Raw genomic sequence first — 21,136 nt, 5'->3', positions numbered from 1 at the left:
CAGTTTGGATCTAGAAAGATTGAGTCTGAAATGGATCCAAGTAGACATGTCCTGGAGGCAGCTGGAGGCTGTCTCTAATTAGAAAAAACCAACTAAAGAGGTCAGATAGACATTTGGGAGTCATTGGTGTGGAGGTGGAAGCTGAAACCATGGGAGGGGATGACATGGAGAAAGAAGCATGTAGACAAAAGAGAAACAGACCAAGGACAGACCCATGGGGAACAAGTAAGACTTTATGCTATTGGAAAAGTTAGTGTTGTAACACATCTCCCAAGTGCCTTTCCCTCTGAGAAGAGAATTCCCTTCAATGACACTTTACCTCTCTGAAAGTTGCCGAATCTGTGGAATTCCCATATATTTCTGGAAATGTTCCAAGACATTCACTACACCCTGTAGAAGGTTGGCAACTTCTCCATACTGTCGCCGCCTTGTCATGGCTCTGCAAAGAAAATCAGAGATTATGAGGTCCAGGACATCACCAACAGAGTGACCAATGGTCTCTTATTAGAAGAACTATTTTCTAGGTTGTATCAAAAGCTGCTGACATTCATTTACACACTACACCAAGACTACGTTTTAGTCAACATTCCTGGCCAGGAAAGCTTATCTTTTTTCTAAGGTGATTACTGAGATTAACTGAGCCAATGTCAATAAAAGCATGTTCATGAAATCAACAGTAAAACTTGGCAAGGAGGCATAAATGATCCGTTTCCAAATTCTTCAATAAGTCATTTCCAAATTGTGGGTTCATGGTTTACTAGTCCCTGTATGAAACTCTTAATAGAGCAGTATCAAGTTCAAGCTAAGGTGTCAAGTTCATTTTGCTTGAACCAATTCAACTGGATAAAAAACATGGAGATCTCTGGGAAGAAATGGAAAAACAATCCCCACAAGAAGCCAAGTGGGTATCCCCAGTCTCTCCCAATTATCAATTAAACCAAACCCACAAAGATGAGTCAGGGAGTCAATAGAGGATTTGTTCTGCTTTGTCTGACCTTCCTTTCTCCTCCTAAGGTCGACAAAGTCACTAGATTTCCTTTATGCCATACTAAGACACCAGAAACACTGCTGACTTAAGAGACAGTTGAGAGTGTAACAGGCAAGAAAATGACAATGTCAGAATTTTGCTGAGAGAAAAAGGCAGTTTGAATTTTTTAATATGGTCAATGGATTTTATGGAATCACTGATGAGAAATTCAAACTTGCAATCAGCTCATCTTTTTCATGCTGCTTATTAGGTTCCAAGATCACTGCCCAGGCAATCCCGCATTAAGAAACACACAATGAATGGCACAAATAACTCTGTTGGATGTGCCCAGAAAAACACGCTGAGGTGCACGTGGTTAATGTGAAATCACTCATCTGAATGGCTACTTCTACCTACGGAGCATTAGCCTACTGGGGACAAAGGAGCCAGATGGGACAGGGACGGCACCCAAAGGGCTGCTCAATGAAAAGGACAGTGGATGGACATGTCATGAAGCAGCTAAGGCCTACATGGCTCGGTCATCCCCAGAATGGAAAGAGTTAGAGGCTTATGGGACTTACTCAAGAGAGTCCACACCTCCTGCCAACATGTGCAGGTGATTCAGTGTGGTTATGGACGTGGTCAGGTGGCGTTTGGCGTGGTCTAGCTGCTTAATGTCCCGTGTGATTTCTTTAACCTAAATAATGAAAAACAAAATGAGAAAGAATCAAGACAGCACAGAGCAGCCTCATCTTATTCCAAAAGCAGCCACCCAGGAAAAGGATTCATACTGACCACAGGGCCAGGCCGAGTCAAAGGAAGACAACAGAATATTCAATAAACTCATCTAGCCAAAGACGAAGCTCTTCCAAATTAAACAAAACAACCTCTTCCAAGATGTTTTTGTTATCCCCATTGTGCTGACCATCAAAACACCCTTTAAGCAGATACTGAATTCACTCTAGCAAAGCACTAGCAGGGAGTGAAAAGAATACTTGAGTGGATTCAAATCCACACTCGGCATGATCATGGACAAACATGGGCAAGCCTTTGCTAAATGTCTACTATTTGTCAGGCACAAGCTAAACCCTGGGGTTTTAAGCAGGGGACATACAAGACAGGGAACAGATGGAAAGCTATCTCAGAGAAGACTTTACTTCCCTGGCTCAGTTTCCCTGTCTATAAAATGAGATTACTAATATTTCACAGGGATGTTGTAAAACCAGCACTTTGGCCCAGAGATGGTAAGGCGACTGAGCAGCACTGCCGCCATCATTCTGACATATTTACTGGGGAAGCTCCCAGAGCAGCTATTCCTAACTCATGAAGCCATTTCTTTCCTGTTTAAATTAAAAGAATAAATGGCATAGAAGTCTGGGGGCAGGAATACTAGAGGTGTGACAACTTGGTCTAAGTTACAACTTGGATTCCCATCTCTTGGCTGAGAGTGCCCCTCTCCTAAAACAAGTCACCAAGCTCAAATGGGAAGTCAGACAGAAGCAAGAATAACTGGAAAGAGCCTCAGACTGGTAGCTGTGGTTGAGGACAGATGGTATTTTCCCTCAGGGGTATCTCTGCTCCACTGGCTTGTCAGTTTGTTGGGAAGATTGGAGTTGACTTGACTCCTGGCAGACCCACCTTTGCTGAACCCAGCAGATATACGCTTATTTTGTCACAGAGAAGGAATCATGGAAGCCTGGTCTCAAGGTCCTAGCACTGGCAGGGCCTCAGAGGCCAACATGCTCATTTTACTGTATGAGGAAACTGAGGCCCACAGAGATGAAGCAATTTCTGCCCAGAGTGAAACTTGGCATAAGGTCATTTATTAATTCCCATGAGCTCTGTCTGTCTGGGAAGGAACCTGACCAGAGCCCAAAGGGCATTCTCTCCATAGCCCAGGGCTTCTCAGTAAATAAACTCTAATGAGAACAGGGCCTACTTTAAAAACCGCCTGTTCAGAGAATGAGCCAAAACACTGACAGGGACAACAAATTGAAATCAGAAGGTTAATGGGAAGGAGACTGAGAAAAGAGACCTTGGTGGTTCCAGGCAGGATGCACTGAGCAGCCAGGCCTTGGAGGAGCCCAACGGGCTGGCCAAGCCCAGGACTAAGTGTCCACCATCCTCTGGAAGGACCCTGACAGCATGCCAGTGTCTCCATGTTTATTTCAAGCTGAAGCAAAACTCTGGAGGGAGGGGAAGGGGAGAGAAATGACATACCATTTTTTAATCTTTTTTTTTTATTACAAATTCACATTCCTTGCAATTGCCTACAACTATTATTCAGTGGTTGCTTGCCTCTGGGGCAAAATATTTATGTTCTTCCCTCCATTCCCTCCCCTCTCTCTTTTTTACCTTTGGTTCTGTTACTAAGAGCTCCCCTCCCTAATTGCCTAGGGAAGATGTCAAAGGAAGATTCCATCCTTCTACAGGATGAAACAGCCATCACAGAATCAAAGCTCTGTAGAGCTGGAAAGGTTTCCAGTTGGAAAGCTAATTCAGGATTGGAGCATCATGACTTGAGAGCTAGAAGGAAGCCCAAAGGCCCTGGAGTCCAACTTTCCTTTTATGAGGGGACCCAAAGAGATCAAGTCACTTCCATGAAATGAGTCACTTACCAGGCCATAAAAGGGCAGAGGCAAAATTCACACCCAGGTTCTCTCACTCCAAACCTGGTACCCTGACCACTGCCTCTTACTGTCACAACGACTTTGCCCAAGGTTATAGGGCCAGTCAGGAGCAGAGGTGTGACAAGGACCCAGGTCTCTTGAACCCTCCCCTCCCCCAGCCATTGATTCCCCAAGAGACCATGCAGAACACAAAAGAAATCCTGCTTCAGGATGACCCATCTGAAAGGTGGCAATCCAGCTTCTGCTTGAATATTTCCCAGGGCAGGTGGCTCATTCCTTTTTGGGAATACAACCTCAGAGCTTCTGGAATAAAGAGTTGACCATCCCTCTCTGCTGTTAAGACCATCTCTGGGCTATGTTCATCCTTGGGCACAAGAGTTTAGGAAGAATATTGACAAACTGAAAAGCATCCAAGATAACTGGGATGCTGAAGGGCCTTGAGCCCACATGTGGGGGAATAGTATCTGCTTTACAGCAGCCTAGCTGATTTCCCCGTACAGTGGCAGGGAGACTATCCTGAGGATTTGGTGGGTTCAGGGTACGGGCATGGCTTCGATTACCGAGCCACAAAAAGCGGAGCAGGGGTTCTAAAGGTTTGGTGATGTTGCCAATCCATGAAGTCATCTTTCTGCTCAGCAATCACTGTGGCGAATGGGAATTCACCTGAATCAAGGCTGTATCCTTACTGATCCTTGTTCTGGTTGAGTAAACTTCTCTTTGTTAAACATTTCTTGGCCTGTGACATCTCATTACATTCCAATCCCAAGCCAGAAGCAGTCAGAGTGAGAGCAGGCCCAGAATATTTACTGATATTCTCAGGACTGACTCTGAATTACCTTAGGGGTGATGTGGGGGCTCAAGTGGGGGAATTTGGAAGCAAGGAAGCATTGACTGGTGAGTGGATGGCCAGACGTGGGAGTCTGGCATCTTGTGGCAAAACCAGGCCCTTTGTTTTTCTTGCCTTTTTAATTAAGAGGGTGAGGATGAGGATGATGTGAAGATAAAATAAAACTTAACTTTTTTTAAAAATTAGAAAGAAAACCTCTTTCTGCCAATGAGCTTACATTCTACCTATTCTACAGAATACACCCTGGATACAGATAAATGACTACATGACAATCTTAGGAAGAAAAGGCAAGGTGTAACAACTTCAGAGAAATTGGGTCCATCCTGTATGATGTTCTAAGAAGAAGCCCAGGAACTGAGCATTGGAGCATTAGGAAGGTGGAGGGGAGAAGGGTTCCAGGTATAGGGATCAGCCTTTGCAGAGGCAAAAAAATGGAAATCTGGTAAGAGACAAACAGGCCCATCTAAATGAGACAGAATGTAAAGGGAAATAACATGGAACAAACCTGGCAGGAAAGGAAGCCTGGGGCCAGATTGTAAAGGGCTTAGACATTTTAGTTATATTCAGTCAACTGAGAAACATGTGAAATCAATGGAAATTGCAGGAATGAACCAAAAGCTGTACGACAACATTACCTTAAGGACAAAAATAAATGAAAACTACAAATGGAAGAGAGCAGGGACAAACTGCCACTGTCATGTTGGTGTGGAATGCATTCCCAGGGGCTGGCTCTACGGCTGATGCTGACAAGGAAGTAGGAAAGGAGGCCCATTAAGGAGCAAGGCCGAGGTGAACAACCTCTATCAATTTAAAAAAAAAAAAATGTAGAAGGACTGCCACACTCACCATTTGCTCTGATTTTTCTGCTTTATCTTTGATATCTTTAATTTTGCCAAAGAGCTGCTGAATGGCTTTCTGAGCCTCTTCCAGTGCCTAAAATAAAAGGAATCTATGAGTGGATTTAAAAACAAAACAAAACAAACAATAACAACAAAAACAAACAAACAAACAAACAAAAAAACGGGAAATGCAAAGCAGCACCAACTACCAATACAGATTTTCTGCCTTAAAGTAAAACTGCCTTTGTTTGATACCTTACATCTTATGGACAATTACACAGTAATTCTCTGAGAATGAATGCTCACTGTCATATATTTAGACAAGTGCTTGGGTCTTTTAAAGTGCCATCCATTCAAAGTGCTGAGACTGCATACCTACTTTCTCTAAGAAAAGATCCAATAATCTTGTGATGAAGAGAGCTATCTGCACCCAGGGAGAGGATTGTGGGGACCCAGTCTGGATCACAATATAACATTCTCACTCTTTGTTGTTGTTTGCTTGAATTTTGTTTTCTTTCCCATTTTGTCCCTTTTTGATTTGATTTTTCTTGTGCAGCAAGACAATTGCATAAATAGGTATACCTTAAAAAAAAAAAAAAAAAAAAAAGGAAGAGGCAGAGAACTTCTGGGGCAGAATCTTATGTGTATTCCCAGATGTAGTCACAGTGTGGGGTGTTTTGGGCTAAACAGCTTTTCTTTGTTAAAAAGGAGAGGGTGCAATTGAAAAAATATTTCCAGAAATAACTGTAATGTAATAAGAGAAGGTATCAATAAAACTTATTATAAAATAAAAAGGTCCTATCACTTTTGTAAAGTGACAGCAACAGTCATGGTTGCAGTGAGGGAGTTCATTATGGTAATCTCTTCAGATACAGCAGGGAAGGAGTAAAGAAGAGAAGAGAAGAGAAGAGGCTTCTGGATGTTAGCAGATCCAGGATGTGATTTCTTTAAACCACCAGGAAGAGGTGGGAACTGGTAGGGCTGTAACACTCTTTCATCTATTCTGTCCTTCGAGGAGACAATGCTTAATACACTACCAGAGGTCCATTTGAGCAAGCCAAAGGTTTCCAAGAAAATAAAAGCCTTACAAAAATGGATACCACACCTTAAAAAAGGAAGATCTGCTGCAGTAGCTCACACAAGTGGAAAAAGCAGCGTGGGAATTGTGTGGGACTAAAGGAACACACATGTAGAATGTGTATGGTTCTGATGGAAGATATCAGCCAGACAAAGAAACTGCAACCTCATTTTGACCAAAACAAACTGTTTACTTTGGATTCAGGAGCACAGCTTCTGAAACCGTCCTGGCAAGCCCTTTATAAACAGAATGAATATGATCACATATGTAGAATGTGGATAGTAGAGTGCTCTGAGGGGTATAAAATATTAAATCTCTGATTAGCAGAGTTTAATTTGAAGTCTTAAAAAAAAAGAAAAAAAGAAAAAGAAAAAGAAAAAGATGAAAGGCCATCAGAGACTGCACTGAATTTGGATTGGAAGATCTGGATTCAAGATGTATATGAGTCCAAGCCAAGTTTGTTGACTTCTTAGCTTTTTTCCAGCTGTTTCAGTGACCATCCTTTTTTCATACTGTGGTCCCCCCTCAAGGAATTCATTACCAGAAGCAGCAAGTTGAGGGAAGAGAAAGACTTCAATTCTAGACATCCTGGGCTTGAGTTATCAGTGGGACATACAGATGGAGAAACGTGGCAGACAACTGGAAATCATCCTCTATCTCTTCTGCCTTTCTCAGCCAAATTCTTCAGGCAAACCATTGCCTCTCCTCCTTTCTAACCCTCTGCAAACTGATACTTGTTCAACTAAAACTAATTTTTCAAAAGTTACCAATACTCCCCTCATTACCAAAGATGAGGGTCTTTTCTCAGTTCTAAAACTTAATCTCTTAGCTGCATCTCACACTGTTAATCATCCTGCTTTCTCTCCTCCCTAGGTTTTCATGACACTACTCTTTCTTGATGCTCCTCAGTCTCCTGGATGTATCACATCCCTCTCAAAACATATTCAAAATAGAATTCATTATCTTTCCCCCCAAAATCCGTCTGTCTTTAAAATTTCCCATTATTGTCAAAAGTACTGCCATACTCCTGGTCACTGAGGTGTGAAATTCCTCAAATTCATCACCTTCAAATCCAACACGATGCTAAATCTTGTCTTTTTTGCTCCTCATGTCTTCCCCTTCTGTTCTCCCACAGTCACTACTGTTCTGCCCAAATTCAGGCCCTAATCACCTTTGGTCTATCTCTCTTCAGCCCCTCCACACCTCTGCCAAGCATATCACCCCCAGCTCTCAACAAATGCAGTGGCTCTCTATTACCTTCAGGATAAATGTAAAGCCCTGTGGTTGGTACTTAAATCTCTTTACAATCTGGCCTCTTCCCACATTTCTAATCTTACATTCAACTTTCTTCCATGTACTTTATAAATGAGCTATGTTGGCCAAACTGCCTTTCCTCAGACTCCCATCTGTCCCTCTGCACTGCTCTCCCCAACCCCCAGTGCTCTGACCCCTCGAGTTATGCTTTTTCGAAGCACTTATACCTCCTTTTATAAGAGACCTTTCCCAGCTTCTAGGGCCTCCCTCCTAAAGTGGCTTTCCATCCATTCCATATATATCTTATAAATATTTATTTATTTACATGTTCGTTCCCTCATTAGAATGGAAGCTCCTTGGAGCTTGTTTTTGCCTTTCTTTGTACTCTAAATATTTGGCACATAGTAGGAGCTTAATAAAATTTGTCCGATTGACTGGAACTCTAGGGGAAGGGTTCTGCTGGGGATACAGATCTAAGCAACTATCAAAAAGTGATAATTGAAGTTATCTAATTTATATAACTGAAGCACTCGAGTAAATAGAGAAAGGGGAGAAAAAATTGCTTTCCCAGGTTACAAAGGGCCAAGGTCTGTTGGAATCTCCAAGTCACGAAAACTTCTTTCTCCTAGACATTAAATGGTTTAGCTTTTCCCTAAACAACAGCTTCTGTTTACCTCCTGCCACTTCAGGGAATTTGCTGCCACCAAAAATGGAGCCATATATCCCTTTCTGCCTTTCTATCCCATGTTAAATCACATACTCTAAAACAACAATCTCCAGGCAATTCCAAATATCTTGGTTTTTATGCCAGAAATGAGGACATTTTGTTATTTCTGTAACCTGGTCTCTGGGGTCCTCCACAGAAAAGCAGTTTGGCACTTGGTTTTGAAACAACAGTCACAATGATTATAGATTCCCACATTCACAATCAAGAATTCTTGCTAAAAATAAATGAATGAATGAATGAATGAATGAATAAATAAATAAGAGAAACTCCCAGAAAATTGTTGGACAGAGTCAAAAGACATTTCTAATTCATGCATAGACGACACTCCTGTCTACTCCCTAATTAATTCCTTACTCTAAGGAACAGAACAGGGGGCAGAAGAATATGAGAGACAATTCAGAAATCATTCCCATTTGGGTTTTGGATATATAATGGAACATTTCTGGGAGTGAGGAAACGACAGATCTACCTTCCTAGTCATACTTTGTTGAGGTTATTACTAACATTATCTGGCATTTCTCTAACATGAACCTATTCAGTAGGAAAGGAACAAACCAGAAGTATATTTAGGTAAAAAGGAAATCAAATTTGAGACTGGACAGAAAAGCTAGTTCTAATGTTGGCTTATCAATGATTCACTATGTCGACCTTAAGGCAAATTCACTACATCAGTCTTTCTCCCCACCCAAGACCACAATTTCCTTATCCAAAAAATGAATGGGTCGAGAATTTATTTGACAAGCTTTGGGAGCAGGAACTCAGCATTCAACAAAAAATTCTGGGGGAAAACTGGAAAGTAATCCAGCAGAAACATGGCAAAGACCAATATATATGGTCAAAATGGGTACATGATTTATTTTTAATAGCATTTTTTTCCAATCAAAAATAAAGACCATTTTTAACATTAATTAAAAAATGTTTCTGAGTTCTAAATTATTTTCCTCTTTCCCTCATCATCCCCTCCCTAAGACAATAAGCAATTTGACATATGTGCAATCATGCAAAACATATTATCATATTATTCATGCTGTGATAGAAGGAAAGGGCCAGAAGCATGAAATAAATAAAGTAAAAATAGTATGTTTTGACGTGGATAAGAACTTCCATTATGAGTTCTTTGGAATTGTCTTAGATCACTATATTGCTTTAAAAAATTAAGTCACTCATTGTTGATCATCGTACAAATTTGCTGATACTCTGTACAACTTTTTCCTGGTTCTGTTCACTTCACTTTGCATTAGTTCATGTAAGTTTTTCTAGGTTTTTCTGTAATTCACCTGTTTTTCATCTTTTATAGAATAAAAGTATTCTATCCCAATTATATATCACAGCTTGTTCAGCCAAGTGATAAGCATCCCCTCAACTTCCAATACTTTACAATGACAAAAAGAACTGCTATAAATATTTTGATACGGGTAGGTTCTTTTCTCTTTTTTTGTGATCACTTTGGAATAAAGATCTAGTAGTGATATTGCTAGATCAAAAGATACGCATAGTTTGAGTGCGCTTTGACCAAAGCTCCAAATTCTCCAGAATGGATGAATCAGTTTGCATCTCCACTAATAGTGCATTAGTAAATGGATACATAATTTAGACATAAATGGTGACATTATAAGCAAATGAGGGGAACATGGGAAAAAATTAACTATCAGATCTATGGACAAAGGATGAGTTTATGACCAAAATAGTGATAGAGAGAATCACAGGATATAAAGAAATAATTTTGATTACATGACATTAAAACATTTTTGCATAAACAAAAGCAATGCAATCAAAATTAGAGAGAAACCAGGATACTGTAAAAAAAAAATTATATTTCTCTGGTAAAGAACTAATTTCTCAAAGATATAAGAAACTAAATCAAGTTTATAAAAATCTATAATTTACAGTTATAATTATAAACACAAATTTATGAAAATAAGAGGCACTCCCAAATTAATAAATGACCAAAAGATATGAATAGGCAACTATCAAATCTTACATGAAAAATGCTCTAAATAACTAATGAAGAAATGCAAATTTAAACAATTAAAAGGTCCCACTGCATAGTTATCACATTTCTAACATGACAAAAAAGGCAAATGACAAATGATGGAAGAGATTTGAAAAAATGGGGACACAGCTGATGGAGATGTGAACTGAACCAACCATTCTGGAGAACAATTTGAACTATATCCAACTGATTTCAAAACTGTATACTCTTTGATCCAGCAATATCACCACTAAGTTTATATCCCAAAGAGTTCAAAGAAAAAGAAAGGATCTATCTGCACAAAAATATTTACAGCAGCTTTTTGTGATAGCAAAGAATAGGAAATTGAGAGGATACCCTTAGATGGGAAATAGCTGAACAACCTGTGGTATATGATTGTGATGAAATAGTATTGCGTTACTAAGAAATGACAAGGGAGAGATGGCGTCAGTAAAATATGGGAAAACTTACAAGAATATCAATTAATATAATGGAAAGTGAAGGGAGCAGAACCAGAAGGACATTCTACACAACAATAGCAATACTGTAACAATAATCAACAGTAAAAATTTAGCAACTCTGATCAATATAATGATCCATAAAAAATCCGAGACTCATGATGAAAAATACTATCATCTCCAGAGAGAGAACTGATGCACTCTGAGTGCAGACTGAAACATATTTTTTTCAATTTATTTTTCTTGAATTTTTTTTTTTTTTGCAAGATGGCCAATATGGAAATGTGTTTTGCAAGACTTCTTGTGTATAATAAGTATCACATTGCTTGTTTTCTTAATGGGTCTGGGAGGAGCTTGAGGCAGGGAAAAATATTTAGAACTCAAAAAATGAATGTTAAAAAATTTAAGAAAATATAAAGTTAATAAATATAAGAAAATCAATGGGATAGGGATCCTAATTTTTAAGAAGGCTCCATGGCGTAACAGAAAGAATGCCTGGTTTGGGGGCCTGGACATCAATTTCCCCATCTGTAAAAATGTGGAGAAGGGTTATAGAAGGTATTGGAAAAGATCATAAGCTAAGTTCCTTTTGGTTCTAAGTAAGACCCTATGATTATGAGATTCTGGTACAATCACAATAGACTCGTAGCTAAATATACCCCCTAAAATATGTGGAATTTGATTATGAAAGACTCAAATATCAAGTCCTATACATCTTTGGACTGAAGTCCTAGGACAGTTTTCCAAATTCCTTCCCCAAGAGAAAGTAAATGCATCCATATCTCTCCCCACTACTCTCTAGCTGGTTCCTTCCATTAAGGTTACTACAGTCTTCCTCCAACAAACCAATTAAGACTCATACAATCTTCTTTTTCCCAGACCAAAATAACAATAAATTATCTGCCAGATTTTTCCTGGAATATCTGTACTTGTTAGAATAATGTGCCGTAGTTGGAAAACTTTGGTATAATTCATTTTCCAGAGTCAAAAGAGGTCTGAAACATACTCTGAATCACACCCATTCTTGATACCTACTCTAATATTTAATATTTAACTTTTTGCAGCCAATTATAATTTCTAAAAAAGCATTTTGTCAATGAAACTCAATTTCCGGACATGCAGATACTTAAGATTTCATATGAATAGCAGTACAGTGATTTTATTATCTGGCTAATCAGAAAACGTGCTAAAATAGAGACTCTGGCACTATCCCTAGACACGCTTTAAAATAAAATGTGGCCATATATTCCACTCCAAGCTGTATGTGGATTAAAAGCAGAACTAATTGCCCATATAAGTCTGTTTCCAATTTTACTTAGCCAGAGTCTCTGAACTGAGCACCGGAGCGTGACTCCAGCTGGTGTGCAAGGGCATTATTAAGAAGCAGTTATTGAAGCAGTCCGTAATTCCCGCAGAGTCTGCAATTTGAAGATGCTAGACAACTTTGGAGGAATAGCTAACGTGTTCAGCTGCAGCCAACTACTCCATCTGGGCCTCTTTCTGTGTGGCACGGGCCCTCCTGAGGGGCACCACAAAGAAAGAAATGCTCTAGGCCCTGGCAGGTCCTCTAGTCCTTTCTTTTTCTCTTTCTGTAGATCTAGGTAAAGCTGTTGCCCGCTTGGGAAGTAGACAGAGAAAATCCAATCCAATTTCAATGTTACCAGCAACTAGTAAGTGCCCTCTGACCCTTCACCTTTACCCTCAATGTCTCATGGATAGCCTGATGCTTGAGGGGCTCTGGGAGCTTCACCCTGTGGAGCCATATGCATCCACGGAAAGTTTTCAATTGGAATTTCTCCTTGTGATCACTCCTAAAGTCAAAGAAGCAGCTACTTTGTCTCAAAACCTTCACGGAGGCTCTAGAAAGTCAGGGCCCACCAGTATCTGAGCTTCCTAGAAAGTGCAGCGATATTCATGAAGTCTCCCGTTAGAACATTGGGTGCTGGAGAGCCAACGCTGTTTCATTTGCACAGCGTCTAGGGTAGGACCCAAGCTGGAGCAGGCACTCAACATCGCCTGACTGCTGACCTGCAACATTTCTCTAAGTCTCAATACTGCTTACCCTTTCACTCTTGGTTCTATGGGGAGAGTCAATTCCCCAAAGGCCTGGTCTTTTTTTTGGCCAAAAGCTTCACTGTGAATAGAAAACTCTAAACCAAATTCTTTTATCACACTCAAAACAAGATAAGTAGTCGAGACAGATTATGAACCATGACTATAGTGTTTAGGAACCATATCATGGAATAAGACATTTTGCAAACTTACACCCTGGCTGCAAAGCAAGAAAATAAATAAAAAAACTTAATTTTAACCTAAAATCATTATAACCAGAAGTTGATCAATATCCTCTCAACTTTGAAATCAAACAATTCATATTTATAAAGTGGCTTAAGATTCACAAAGAAGTTCCCTAACAAAAATGGTTCATGCTTTTATATAGAAGGCAGGTCACTCTTAGATGCTGTTGGGATGAATGAAGGGCATTCTGGTACAACAGATGGAGCAAATAGGAAGTCAAGAACAATGCCAACAGTTTCTCATCAGCCATGGCGCCAAGGAAAAGAAGGGTAAGACACCTCTTAGAAACAAATGCTCCCAAGTGCTAAGGGCTTATGGGTACTAAATCTTAGTCAGTTTTCTTACAGGTCCGAGGACCCTAGTAGGATGCCAGGCTTCCTTCTTGGAGAAGAGCATTGTCAACGTATCACTAATTCCTCTATAGAAAATTCAGAAACTTGGAGAACAAAAAGGGTTTTATTTAAAACACAAATTTCTTTCCAGTTTTTTTTTTTAACCAAAAGAATGCAAAGGGCAAAAGGGCATTTCTTGCCATGCTTGTTAAAATGCTCTGTTCCACGTAAGTGACTTTTATTTATAACTTGTGCAGACCACATCTACTGTAAATGTGAACTAAAGACTGAACTTTTTTTTTTTTTTTTTTTTAACAGCTTTCAGGAGATTGACCAGAAGTTCAAATCACTAGACAAAGCCTGGACACAAACTTAATGTGTGACAACATGAAACCATCACAGTTTCAAGTTTTAGTTGTCTGTTATTACCCATATCTTAAAAAAAAAAAAGTCAGTATAGAAATTCTAAGGAGTGTTTAACATGCTTAAAGAAACACCTTTTGTTCATAAGAAGTATTCTTTGAAAAAGCTTTTATCCTAAGCAACATCTACAAATGGGAAAAGAGGAGAAAAAGCCATTAATTGTAAATCTTACTACATCCATCTGAAAGAGGTTGGGGGAAGGAAAGGAAAAAGAAGAAATTTAATAATCCAGGAGACAGAACACATATAAAAAAGAAAATTCACACTGGACCATGACAGCCCTTTGACCAACTACAACTTCTAATGCCTCCTACACATAGCTACAAGTTTCATAATTCTCCTTCATAAGATAAGGTCATCTTCTGGATCCTAACACTATCTTATTATTTTCAGATACTTCTATATTCATCCACGCTCCATAATTCTTTCTCCAACTTACCTTCTAAGAAGCCATTACTCCCTGCCCACCATGCCTAGAATATTACCCCATCCTCCCTTCTGGAATACCTGGCCATCCCCTATCTCTATTATACCCCCCATATCTTCCCTCTCTGGAATACCTGGCCATCATCTATCCCTATAATACTACCCACATCTTCCCTGTCTGGAATACCTGGCCATCCCCTACCCCTATAATACCCCCACATTCTTCCTGTCTGGACTATCTGGCCATCCCCTACCCCTATAATACTCCCACATCCTTCCTGTCTGGAATACCTGGCCATCCCCTACCCCTATGATACCCTCACATTCTTCCTGTCTGGACTATCTGGCCATCCCCTATCCCTGTAATACCTCCATATCCTCCCTGTCTAGGAAGACTACACTCCTTCAGGGCTCCATTCTAGACCATTTGTTCTCCTTTTAGAGTTGTCCTCTCTCTTTATTCTTTAGTTCCTCTGAGCCCAAGGTGAGAGACTGGGTCTCCACACAAGCCAAAGAACTCTGCTTTATTGCATGGCCGGAAGATATGCCCAATGTTGACTCCTGCAAGCAAAGATCGTTCTAAGCCCGACCCAAAGAAGAGAGACAAGAAGGAAGCTCACCCATGGCAAAGGTGAGGGGTTTTGAGTGCAGAATGCTATAAACAATGTCAGATTTTTTCAATGAGCTGGTTTATTTTGCTGAATTGTTTCTGCCCTGTTTATTTTTCTTCTCTGTTATTAGGAATGGCTAAAAGGGAAAGGAAAGTGGTGAAATAGGAAAGCCATAAAAACAAAAGATAGCCAATGGACCTGTGATTTCACAGATATGGGGAATTTTTCAGTAAGAAACCCTCTTCTACCAAGAGAAAGAAGCAGTTACTCTATAATCTGCATTTTAGAGAGCTGTCTACAGCAGAGTTGCAAAACTCCTGAGTGTATGTGAACCAAACTAAGCTGTAATTAGAAAAGATTTAAGGGGGCAAAGACAAGATGGCAGAGAGTAGACAGGACATTGCCTGAGCTCTTCACAGTTTCCTTCAGAATCAATACTACATCAAGCCTCTGAATGGATTTTGGAGTGACAGGACCCACAAACATTCGGAGTATAATAATTTTCCAACTTAAGAAATCTTGGAACGACTTCAGGAAAGGTCTGTCTCAATTGGACAGGGGGAACTCAGCCCAGCGCAGGGCCAACACAGGGAGGCCCGGCTGGGAGAATCAAGTGGGAGGCTCTTAGCCAAAGTACGGCAATGATGGCTATTCCTAGTTCAGAAAGCCAGTGGATCAGCAGACCAGCTGGGAGACCTCCAACGCAACCACAGAAGACAAGTTATGAGTCCCCAAATCTCAGCATAACAGGTGGCAGTTGGCCAGGCCCACCTAGCACAGTAGAAAAGCCTGTAGTACCTTCAGCCCCAACATAGTCAATGAGAAGGCCCTGTCCCCCTGAAAAAGCAGCTTGGACAATCTCTCCTGTGTCCTAGAAGCAGAGCCCAACTTTTAAAAATGAGCAAAAAAGCAAAAAGAGCTCTGACCATAGAAAGCTCTTATGGAGACAGGGAAGGTCAGAACACAAATCCAGAAAAGGACGGCAAAGACAAAATGGCTTCAGAAAACCTCTAATCTCAACATCAAAAAGCTCTCTTAGAAAAATTCAAAAAGAATATTAAAAGAGAGACGTAAGAAAAATAGGGAAAAGAAATGAGAGCTGTGCAGAATTATGAAAGTTTCAGGGGAAAAAAGCCAATAGCTTAGAAAAGGAAGCACAGAAATTGAGTGAAGAAAACAACTTGTTAAACATATATTTGGTGAAACAAAAAATGTTTAACAAAAAATTAAAAATATTATACAATCTAGATTGAGGCTTCTTTTCCACTCATAACCCCTTTTCACCTAAGAAATTTTTCACACTACCTTGGGTATACAGGTATATAATAAATTAGGTATACAAATCAATAAAATTCTGTAACCCTTATATTCAGTTACAAGCGGTCGCAAACCACAGTTTAAGGAGCTAAGACAGATAATGTTAATTTATGGTTTTCTAAATCAATATGCAGCCTGAAGGGATTCATTGCTATCTGAGTGTGAGACCATGGATCCAGAGCCCTGCAGAGTCACATGATCAGTTATTTGCCCAGGGTATGTCTTGAACTCAGGTTAGCAGGGCTTTGAGGGCAGCTCGCATCTCATCAACAAAAATGATAACTTTATTTTAAAAAGAAATACATGTCATTTCCCACCATAGAGAAGGGGAAGTAACACAGGGTGTTGGAAAGAGGGTTGACTCCCACTCTAAGAGACCTGGGTGGTCCAAAAGTCTGTCCAGCTACATGCCCAGGGTCACACCAAGGCCTTGAATCTGTGTCTTCTTAACAATAAGGTCAACTATCATTTATGATGCATAAAAATGATAATAAAATCTAATAAGAAAATCTGGTCCTTTGGCCATCTTACTCCCTCTTATACTGCCCTCCTTAGCTGGTTGCAAACAAGACTGTGAAATGTGGAGACACATTTAACGGGAGTCCTCTTCTCCAGGGAGATTAGTACAAAGCCCGGAGACTGGGTCATATTTTAAAGGTCATTATATTTTACAGCTACTGGACTATCGGCAAAGTGCAAAAGCAATTTTTTCATGGTCATAATGTCTCCTCAAACAACAGCACAAGACTGCAAATGAGAACAGAGTGGATGTCTGCAGCTGGAAAAGAGATGCAGAGAGACTCCATCATATACTAGCAACCACAAACTGTACCTCTCACACTTGGGAGCTAACTGGCAATGGATAATACTGAGAGAAGGAGAATTGCGAAATGGAGGTTCTCCACCATCTATTCCTCTCACTGTGGAAGGACAAGACAATTTCATGGCTTGCTGAATGTGGGACATCTCAGTAAGAACACAGAATACTAATATACACTATATTGTGTATGTGAATGGTACACCAGTCACTTAAGTTGCTGAAATTTTGGGGACAGGGGAAAGGGAAGAGAAGAAGTAGGAAAGAAAAAAGTTGAGAATTTTTAAAACTAAAAATGTCTTAATTTCCAGTAATGAAAAATTGTAAACAATCTATAGCCAACAAATAGCAAACAGTTAGTGACCTGCAGTATATTAATGAATGGAATATTATTGATCCATTAAAAATGACAAATGTTGGAAATAAAAAGAAATATGGTGATATATGAAATGATGCAAAGCAAAGAAAGCAAAATCAAAAACAAGTACACACCAAAAGAATCTGGTTTTGCTGCTTTTTTATATACAAATGGAAAAGAGACTGAAATGGCTGCATCTCACCCATCCTATTAGGCTGTCTGTGCCTATGATCAAGAAGGAAAATGGTCAAGAACTCAATGTGGTGACAAAGTTTCCAAGATCAAAAGTGACTGGAGTCTGAGTGCCCACTTAACCAAGCTCCTGCTTCAAAAGAGGTAATAGGTCAGTGACTGCTTGGGGTTCCCCCTTCCAATCTCTCCCAGATAGCTGAAGGGGTGCAGTAGTAGCCACACTATTAAGGATCTTACTCACACCCATCATCTTCTATGACCAGAAGATGAGGTGGCTTGGACAGCTGTCAAAAGGATACAAATGGATAACCTGCACACCAGCCAGCCGTTGGTTCTCATCAAAAGACCTAAGGAAAGACCCCGGATGACAAAAAAGACCTTCAGGAGGGGAGGGACAACAGCTGCAGAGGGGACCTGAAGCATTGGGAGGATACCCACTAATTTCTCTATTCTCAGTATCCAATGAGACCTTGGCATCAGAAACATGATACCAGGAGGATCAATGAAGAAACATGTATTCCCCCTCTGGACAGGGGATAGACTTAGGGTACAAACTGAGACATATATCCAAAGTGTTAGAGGCACACGGCTTTCTGAGCAGAGAGTACACTTGATCTCCCTAGGTCACTTTTTTAAAAACGGATTTTTGAAAATTAACAAAAGTTTGTTTTCTCTTCCTCCCATCTCTCCCTTCCCCTCGGGAAGAAAAAAAGAAAAAGAAAAATGTGATCTTTTTTTAAACAAATATGATTAGTCAAGCAAGAAAAATTCCTACATTAGCCATGTCCAAAAAGTATACATGTCTGCACAATATAATACACACACACATGTGTAGACATATACACACATGGCATATAAATGTGTGCATACATACACATATGCTTCTGGACATAGCTAATAACAGGAATTTTTCTTCCTTGACAAAGTAGTTTTGTTAAGGAGATCTCATTTTTCTTTCTTTTTTTCCTCCCAAGAGGAAGGGAGAAATAGGAAGAGAGAAAATAAACATTTGCTAATTTCCAAAAAAGATTTTAAAAATCAGTTTTTAAAAAAGGTACAATCTCTGCCCAGTAAGGTAATAATATAAAAGCTATACCCAGAGAGATGAGGTATAAGCAAAGAAGGATGTGTAAATTCAGGAGCCAGGGCTGGGCAAGGTCACCACAAGGAAACATGACTCCAAATTCCTGACACCTCCTCTAACACTCTGGGTAATAACTCTCAGAATACATGGACCAACTTCCTTAGGAGCTCCAGAGACTGCTACAAAGGTAGTGAAAACAAGGTTAAGACAATAGTGTCTCTGGTTTTCCAAAATTAACCCAACTCTCAAGTTGAAAACTCAAAGACCAAGTAAGAGCAGAGCCCAGTTTTATAGCCAAGTCATAGACTCCTTAAAACGAGGATTTATAAATGGAAATGCTGACATGTCAACCACAACACTGTGAATACGCTGCTGTTCTAACTACTGTATTTCCATGGGATGGAAAGAGGGAAGGAAAAAAGAGGTCAAACTCTTACAAGGAGCCAGGGTTTCCAAATTCCATCCCCTGTCAGGACATAGCCAACCTTGCCCTATCATCAGCATCACTCCTGCAATTTCTAACAGATGCAGCCTCCAACTGGGAATGGAATTTTCCTTCCGCAAGTACAAACTTTTAGCAGTAAAAAGGGAGCTGGGCAGCAGCCAGGGCAGTTACAGTAGTGAAGAATTGCCTTTTCTCGACTCAAATTCAGACGTATGTCTGTCTGCCTTGGACTTGGAAACAAGCAAATGGCAAAAGTTACTTCTGACCTTCTTTCTTGGCCACTGGAGAATGCCAGTGTAAGTGGCGATGGGCCAGAAGTGAAACAAACTTCAGAGCGCCTTTGGGCAGGCCATTTCATTGACAGCCATTTTCGATAATCATGCTATAGACAAGTGGGGCTTCATGGGTTTCTGTAGGAAGGAAGCAGTCTAACTATTAGTTAGACTGCTAGACTTGTTAACTAACTACAGAATTTCGAGTCCAACAAGGGGTTTGAGGGTTAAGTTCAGGCAACTGTTGAATGTTCACTGGATACAAAAACTTAAGACTCCATTGCTCATCAAAGACACAATCCAAGATGTGTTACTAGGAATATTTTAAGTAAGAAGTCAGGTCATTAGGGGCTTCTTTATTATAAAAAACAAAAGCCAAGTAAGAGCAAATCAATCAAAGATAAAAACAGCTTAAAACTCAGATAACAAACTAACCTGACCTTCCAAGCTAATTCTAGGATTCATACTTGGGTTTTGGGAGTTGAAAGGGACTTCTGAAACCTACTAGCCCAAAGCTACTTGGATGTACAGATAAGGAAGTAAAGTCCCAGAAAAGCAAAGGAGCTTGCCTAAGTGGCAATATGGGCTAATAAAAAAGCAAAGCTCAGAATCAGGAAAACTGGGCTCAAATCCTGCCTTAGACACTTAGGAGCTATTTAAGAAAATTACTTCATTTTCCTAATCCTGTTTCCTTACCTGTAAAATGAATATAATAACTCTGGGAGTGCGGGCCCACCGGCTGGAGAGGAGGGAAGCATGGAGGGAAAGCTCAAAGGAGACCATGTACATAAAAGTGATTTATAAACTTTAAAGGGCTAAGTAAACTTTAGATCGGAGAAGGAGGAGGAGGAAGAGGATGTCTGTCCAAAGTTACATAGTATGTTTGGAGCACAGCCAGAACTAATGGACTTCCTGCTGCTCTTCTTGTCTAATTCAATTCAGACGGGATGTGCTAACCAACACCAGAGGTACCTTTCACCTCCCAAATTTTCAAAGCACTGCCTGTCACTAAGTTCACCTGGTTGGTTCTGAACCGGATCCCAACCCCACCTCTGGCACTCCCACACAGCCCTGGTCACACAACCTCCAAAGATTTCAGAATCTTCACCTACAAAACAAAAAGGTCCAAAAAGGCCTCTGTGGTCCAGTCCATTCTCAGAATCAGCTGGAGTCGGTATCAACATTTTAGGATATTGATACAGAAACTGAAGCACAGAACATCAAGACATATTGTCTTACCTCAAATCTGGGGGCAGCTGAGTGGCGCAGTGGCTAGAGTACTGGCCCTGAAGTCAGGAGGACCTGAGTTCAAATATGGCTTCAGACAATTAACACTTCCTAGCTGTGTGACCCTGGGCAAGTCACTTAACCCCAATTCCCTCAGCAAAAAAAAAAAAGGGGGGGGGAGATAAAAACAATTCTCTCAAATTTAATGATCTTCATATGCTTCATCAAAAAATATCAAATGTCTATTAGTGTGAGTTACTGAACAAAAAAGCAGATATCTCAAAATAACTAATAATGGCAGATAATTTAATGTAATTGTTTCTAAACAAAGTACAATCAATGTTAGGCTGTAGGATTGGTGACTCCTAACCTCCCATTATCGGCAGGGCCAGTGCTTCTTTTCTTCAGGAGCTTTTGTGGTCTGGGTTGAATGGTCTCCATTCCCTTCCTTGATTTCTCTCTGTCACTAATGCTAATATGCACGACAGATGCTCAAGTAGTAGGAGAAATAACACCCATAGCCCCATTAGAAAATAATCTAGCCAATTACACTATTGGATGA

General features: G+C 40.1%; 1 protein-coding gene across 1 annotated transcript in view; it reads right to left on the bottom strand.

The window, feature by feature from the left end:
- The window catches only part of VPS53 (VPS53 subunit of GARP complex), a 138,407-nt gene that overhangs the window by 87,738 nt on the left and 29,533 nt on the right, over window positions 1-21,136 (bottom strand). Inside the window, exons 5-7 of the mRNA XM_031967767.1 lie at window positions 5,291-5,377; window positions 1,549-1,664; window positions 320-439 (exon numbers count right to left, since the gene is read on the bottom strand). Of these exons, the coding sequence (XP_031823627.1) occupies window positions 320-439; window positions 1,549-1,664; window positions 5,291-5,377 (323 nt within the window). The remainder of the gene's footprint in view (window positions 1-319; window positions 440-1,548; window positions 1,665-5,290; window positions 5,378-21,136) is intronic.

The sequence above is a fragment of the Sarcophilus harrisii genome, chromosome 4 (genome assembly GCF_902635505.1).
Source record: "Sarcophilus harrisii chromosome 4, mSarHar1.11, whole genome shotgun sequence".
Classification (NCBI taxonomy): domain Eukaryota; kingdom Metazoa; phylum Chordata; class Mammalia; order Dasyuromorphia; family Dasyuridae; genus Sarcophilus; species Sarcophilus harrisii.
Note: the sequence above shows the minus strand (reverse complement) of the source record. Positions and strands in the feature narration are given on the sequence as shown.